At 50.3% G+C, this 6823-nt stretch overlaps 1 protein-coding gene across 2 annotated transcripts in view; it reads left to right on the plus strand.

Annotated features, from left to right (window-relative positions):
• The window catches only part of LOC128154631 (dual specificity testis-specific protein kinase 2-like), a 30176-nt gene extending 24642 nt beyond the window's left edge, over window positions 1–5534 (plus strand). For both annotated transcript variants that reach the window (XM_052815523.1, XM_052815524.1), the window contains exons 6-9: window positions 1868–2041; window positions 2635–2718; window positions 3782–3868; window positions 5308–5534. In XM_052815523.1, the coding sequence (XP_052671483.1) occupies window positions 1868–2041; window positions 2635–2718; window positions 3782–3868; window positions 5308–5409 (447 nt within the window). In that variant the 3' untranslated portion in view covers window positions 5410–5534. The remainder of the gene's footprint in view (window positions 1–1867; window positions 2042–2634; window positions 2719–3781; window positions 3869–5307) is intronic.
• Window positions 5535–6823: the final 1289 nt, after the last annotated feature.

Raw genomic sequence — 6823 nt, forward strand, 5'->3', positions numbered from 1 at the left:
CTTTCTTGATAAAACCTGTCATTACATTGCATTCATCACTTGCCAAGCAGGAGACCCAGAGAGAGATAAAAATATATTGCTCCTAGTGCTGTTGCTGTCAGAAAAGAAAACAGATGGAAATGTGTGCAGGATTGCACATAGTTTTCTTTGTCTACAGTTGCAGGAGAAGCTCTGCCAGATTTAGAGATTTTCTTTCCTGCTCACAGCAAGGAGGAAGCTGTTGCTAACAGGAGCTGGTCATGGACTCTGGGAGCAAGTGACATGTGAGATGGTCCCTGTCTGTGCACAGAGCACCAGCAGAGCTCAGGAGATGTGTGTGTTCTTACGCAAGTGCAGGGAAGTTGTTCCTCCTTGATCCAGAGGGTCCAGGTCACCAATTTTAGGATGGTCACCTCCACAGGTTTCACATGCTGGCAGCATGCCAGCTGTGAAGACTGGCATCTGGAGACAGGCTTTGGGTGTAACACAAAGGCACATCATGTTCCTGGTGTATTGGCCATCTGGCTGGGAGGCTCCTTTCCTCGGCGTGGGTTCATGCTGCTTGATGGGGGCAGGAACAGCACTGGGGCTTTGCCATTCTCACGTTTGTCCATGGGGCTTTGATGTGGCTCTTCCTCTGCCACTGGTACGGCAGTAGGAACGTGGTGGGGCAGTGCCTTGTTGATCTCTCTTGGGCAAAACTTTCCAAACCAAACCTCAGGTGGATCTGCAGCGTGTCCATGATATCACAGGGAATGTGAGCTGAGGGGTTGGCCACGAGCCTGGACCATATCTGTGTCAGCTAACGCCAGAGGCTGACTTGGTGATTCATGGAAATGGAGCCCGCAAGTCCTTGCAGTTGATGCTGAATAAGTAGTGGTGTATCTCTTACAAGCCATTTTTGTTGGTGCTCTGTGAGCTTTTTAAGAGAAACTTGAAATATTGATGAAGGTTGGCAGTGGGGAAGCCAGTCAAGCATTACAGTCTTGAGAGACATCAGCACAGGAATGAAACTCACCTTTGTAATCTCAGGCTGTTTACTTGGCTCAGTTACTAACCATGAAATCGCAAACACCAGGCAAGGACAAGGCAAGAGCCTGGTTCACTCTGACCACAGGTTTCTTGGCTAGTGTTCTCTGAAGTCAGGTGAGATGTAATTTGCTGTTTGGTGCTGACTGATGAGCTCAGGAGCTTCCCAGGTCTGCTTGTGGAAAGTGCTGGAGGTCCCTGCCTGTCCCTTCTGTCTCTCTGTGGTGGCTCAACCCTGAAAGAAATTCATCCTTCCCCAGGAAAACCTAGGAAACCTGCAGTGATGATGGCTGAAGATACAGGAGAGAAGTGTGTATGTGCTCACTTGAAATCTAGTTGTTAGTGAGCCATCTGGAGAAGATGCCTGTCATTTCTGCTAGTTCCCTGGGAGCAGATGCTGAGGAGGAAATCCTGGGGAACCGAGCAGGCTGAAACTGCTGAGGTTTTGAGAAACCTTAAGATAGTTTTATAGGAATTCCTCTAGAAAGCTGTGTTAGGGGAGTGTAGCCATGGGCAGTGAGAAGGGCTCTGGCTGTAGTCCTGCCCACCTTCAGCTGCATGGTGAATAAGGTCAACATGCACATTTCAAGGTCTCTTTCAGATAAAACGTTGTGGATCATGTTTGTTGAACAAACAACAGCCTTTGTCCTTCAAAGGACTTTTCCTGGCTTCAGATGTGATCAGTCCACCCCTAATCTGCCCTGCTCACTCCATGTGTGCTGCCAGGATGCAGGTCTCTGGTGAGGGGAGAGCCTGTAATGGCGAGGTGGGGCTGAGGGCCGACGAGGTGCTGCTCAGTGAAGTGTTCAAGCCTTTCCTCACTGGGAGTCTCATGCCATGCCCCGTGGGCTCCTTTCAGAACTGCCTCATTCGATTGATGCCGCGGGGTCGCGAGGCACTGGTGACTGACTTTGGGCTTGCCAGGGAGGTGGTGGAGCTGCCTGTGAAGGATGTGGAGAGGAAGCTGTCTCTGGTGGGCTCTGCTTTCTGGATGGCTCCTGAGATGCTGCGGGGAGAGCCCTATGACCGGAAGGTATGGCACTGCTTCCCTGCTCCTTGTTCATCCTTGGAGCTCCCGAACAACCATGGGAGATGTCTCCTCTGCTTGCTGGTGACATGTCCCACCAGCAGAAAAGCCCTTCCCTCCTTCCCCGGGAAACGTTGCCCTGCTACCCGGACCTTTGCTCAGTAATGCTCTGCTTAGCAGCTTGGAAGTTCGTTATGTGGCCTTGTTAAGTTAAACTTCTAGGGAAATGGATTGCTGCCATGGACAAACACAGTGAAGCCTCTCTGAGGAAGATGCTTCATGAGTTACAGCCCGATGAGCCTGTTGCAGGGTCTATGGAGGGTGCCAGAGCTGTGGTAGAAGCACCAGACACATTGAACAAAAGCACGGGGCCAGGCTTCCTGAAGATGAGGCTGGACTCCAAGTGGGGCTGTGGTGTTTGTGGGTGGGTTCAGAAGCCCAGAAGAAGTTTAGGGGTTTGGTGCCTCCATCTACAATGGGCTTTTTTGATGGGCTTTTGCATAACTCAGGGAAGGACCTTGTCATTGGTACTCTCCTTTCTCATGCTTTGCTTCTGTGCATGCTCTGTCCCACCTCCTGCTCTCCCACCCCTTCTGCAGGTGGATGTGTTTTCCTTTGGCATTGTCCTCTGTGAAATCCTGGGCAGGATCCCAGCTGACCCTGAAGTGCTTCCCAGGACTCAGGTAATGATTCCTGCAGTCAAATCTAATGGTGTTTTCTCCGTGGTATCAGATTGTGGCTTCTCTCTGGATCAGACAGACCTGTACACATGTGTATGTGTTCACACTCAGATTTCTCTCTAGAGGTTTTTCCATGAGAAAATCTGATCTCAAAATATTCAGTGCACAAGAGTTCAGTGCATCTATAGTTTCAAAACTTTTGTTAGATCAACAATTTGAGATGAAGTTCTTCTGTTTAAAGAGCTTAATTCCAAATACTTCATTTCACTTTGACATTTCTGCTTCCCCATTGAAGTGGCAGGTTAAACACAACTTTCATCACAAATGTTTATTTTCAAATACATTGCAGTTAATACACAGTTCATGTGGAGACAGTGGGCTTTCCTAAAAACATGGGCTTTTTTGTTTCAACATTTGCAACATTTCCCTTCCACAAAGTGGGAAGGGAAAGTTTATCCTGAACAGGGATGAAAAATCCAGCAGGAAAACAGAAAATTGCTGCTTTCCAAGGAGCAATGCAAAGAACCTGCAGTGACCAGAGATTGTTCCATGTCTCTGTGAGACTGAACAGGAAGTAACGCTCCATCTGTGTTCACAAGATGAAAGAGAATTACATATTGGAGGCTCTGAAGTCTGGAGGGACAAAGCTGTAGTTATGGAAGCAGCTGGCTGGACCCCTTTGACTCTCAGTTCCTGTCCTCAGCAGCCACTGCTCAGCACCTGGTGCTGGGTCCTCTGCTGGTTTCCACTTTTGTGGCTCTTGTTGCCTTAGTCTGAGCTTTTCCAGGAGGACACGTACTGCCCCTCAGGGATAGCACAGAGCAAGCTGAAGAATGCTGCAGTCTCCCAGCTCTGCTAATGATTTACCATCTGTGCAGCCCTGCCCTGCCAGAGCTGATGTTGCCTCGGTACCTTTGCATTGCCATCAGTAAAATAGCTGTGATGGAGACCCCGAAAGCTTTAAACCATGACCATTTTGTGCTTTAACACCTTCAGAAGGATGAAGAGCTTTTAAAGGACTTTATAACTGAAGTCTTTTCTACATACTCTTCCCCCTTCCTCACAGGATTATGGCTTGGATGTTGCTGCCTTCCAAGGGATGATCAGCGAATGCCCCAAGCGGGTGATTGACCTTGCTGCTAGCTGTTGTTGGGTGAGATTCTTCCTAGGGTTTTTTTTCTTTGATTTTGTTGGATTTGTATCACACTTGTATGACAGAGACCAAAATTGTGAACCCTGGAGAGCTTGAACCTGCTGCTCTTAATGCTAGCACACAGGGCTCTGCCACTTGAGCTGTGAAGTGATGAGATCTTCCTGGGCTCAGTAGTATGCTTTCATTCACTGTGCAGTTCTGCCCCTAGGAGAAGTGTTTAGTTTGTGTATTACAGCCCGAAACAACCCAAGGTCCTGCCTGTTCCCTTGCATGTCGACCCTAGAGTGGGAAGCAGGTTGGTGATGATGTCCAGTCCCTCCTTAAGCCGGGCTGCAGGCAGAGGCACCTGGCTGATTCTCTGTGGAGGGCACTGCCTTGCTGTTACCAGCCCTGGCATTACAGATATCAGAGCATAGTCCTCCAACCTTTCTTGCTTTAGCATAAAAGCTAATTGTGAAAGCCGGGGGGTCTCCCCATGCTGCCCAAAGCCTCGGGAAGCAAAGCAGAGAGAAAGCAAGGATTCAGGTTAACCTCTGAAAGGAAGAGAAAAACAAAGGCAGTAATCAGGCAGAGTGGAGAAGCTGGGTGATCATAATGCACCTAATTGCTAGGAGCTCAAGGCAGCAAATGGAAGTAAATCCTTGCATGGGTCCCAAGGATGTGTGAATAACTTGCCCTGAATCAGAGGAGTGATTCATGTCAGCAACTGGCTTAGTGTTGACGTCTTGTATCTCTGACGGGCAGCTTCCTAATGCAAGTTGATATAACGGGCTTCTGCCAGTAATGGCCCTTGGGGCTGTTCTTCGCCCTTGTGTGATGTGCAGGTTTGGGAAGTTTCTATTGCAGCTCCCCAGGCTGGCTCGATGGGGTCAGGCACAAAGGGCAGCCCCAGGATGGCACAGTGGGCGCGCGGGATGGGGGTGTCCCGGGCCACGTCTCTCAGTTTGGGTACACCCCGATTGCACTGGGAGCGCTGGGGGATCACAGCTCACTGAGGATGAGCTGCATCAGGGAGACAAGACAGTTAGATCCTGACTGTCATGAAAAAGCTCAGGAAATGATACATCTCCCTCCTGATACCTACCTGCAGCCTTTCCCTGCAAAATACCTGCCCCTGCACCATTTGGGTGGCCTTTGGGATGAGCAGTTCCCATGCCCTATCCAGGTTGGGGTATGTCAGGCTGGTTTTCAGCATCTTGCTGCCTTTGCTTGAGCTGTACCGTACCATGGGACCTGTCCTGCGGCTGCTTTTCTGCAGCTGCCCAGGCCTGGATCACCAAGTGGTGATACCAGAAGGCTCCACTGACCAGCGTGTGACCCAGACCAGTGGTAATGATGGATGGATGCCATTGCCCAGCCTTGGGGGAGCCAGCAGAGCTGCTGCAGAGCACCCACCTCCTGTCTGGGGTGTCCTCTTCAGCTTTCCCTTCTCGTTCTAGGTGGAAGCATTTAAGAGGCCGTCTTTCTCCGAAATCCTGGATGAGTTGGAGGATGTCACGGAGAGCCTGGAGCCTAGGAGGGACAATCAGCTTTTGGGCTGAGCTGCTGGCCTTCTGTGAGGCTTGGCACAGAATCACCCAAACTGTAAATTAACTATCTGGGGGGTCAGGAGTGAAGAGGAAGGTGGGGAAGGGAAGAGCTAAGTGATGCACTGGTGTTTATTGAATCATAGTCTCGGTCTCTAATTTCTTGGATGGAAAACATGGTTAAAAATGGAGAAGGGACTTACCAAGGGTATGTTTTTCCTAGATAAAGTTTTTAACAGATGTAATTAGGACACCGAGCAGCCTTTGTCTGTTTGCTTGTTAAAAGCAAATGATCCTGGAGGGACCTGAATTCCCTTGAGGATGCTTTCCAAAACCCCAGCAGAAACATTGTCCTCTCCTGCTTCCCTGTGCCCCCGGGTCCCAGGGCATTCCCCTTCTCCATCCCCATGGCCTTGAGGAATTGTCTCGCAGGGGGCTGGGGTCTGTGGAGTGTGAAGGAGAGGGGCTTTGGGGTGCTTGGTGAGCCTCAGAGTCACCTTATATTTCAAAGCCTTAAAGCACCCGTCCGGCAGCCTTGCAGGAGCAGGTATGCTCTGCAAGGTCTCTGTCTGGGTCTCCTGGCATCGCACTAGGGGCGCACCCAGACATGGAGGCATCCAGCAAGGTTTTGGAGAGTCAGCCGGGGCCACCCATAGGGTGCTGACCTGCGCTGGCTGAGGTGATGGGGAGGGTGTGCCTTATCGAGATATGAACTAACTGACTAATATCTCCTCTCAGAAAAGCTTTGTCAGACACATGTCCCAGCATCATGGGAGCCTGGATTTCTCCCTGCCGCCTCGACTCAAAGATGGAGGGGTCTGCCTCCCCACTTCTCGTCCTGCTGCAAACATGGTGGTATGAGCACAGTGCCAACAGGTTGTGAGGCCGAAACGGGGGAGAGCTGCATCCAGCATCATCCAGCATCTCACCTATTTCTCTGCCTGGCCCGGCACCCATCACTTCCTCAGCTATGTGGGACACCCTTGCAAGCCCCAGGGCTCAGGCAGCCAGGAAAGGACTTTGTTTTGATACCATGTTTTCTTCTGTGGGCCAGAGGAGGGTGCTGGGGCTGCAGATCCAAACCAGAGGTGGAAAGAATAATGGCTAGAAATCGTCTGGCATTGCAAATTAAGAGAAAGAGGTGAGCAGTCAAGTCCCTGCCCCTTGATCAGCTGATTGCTGGGCCACTGGTCTGAAAGACGTGTTCTGCTGGGACCAAAATGTTTGTGAGTGTAAATAGGTGTAATGTCTGTATAGTGGTGGAGCTGTGGCTCTGTTCTTGTAGACTGTAAGCTTGTGGAGCAAGGATCATTCATCTGTCCACCAAAAAGTATTTGTACAGTGTTTAGCCCAATGGGCCTTCAACATACAGCTTTAAGGCTGTTCTCCCACATAGTGGTAGACCTACCTGGGGGCCTCATCTCAAGTT

Source organism: Harpia harpyja, chromosome 19, assembly GCF_026419915.1.
Source record: "Harpia harpyja isolate bHarHar1 chromosome 19, bHarHar1 primary haplotype, whole genome shotgun sequence".
Taxonomy (NCBI): Eukaryota; Metazoa; Chordata; class Aves; order Accipitriformes; family Accipitridae; genus Harpia; species Harpia harpyja.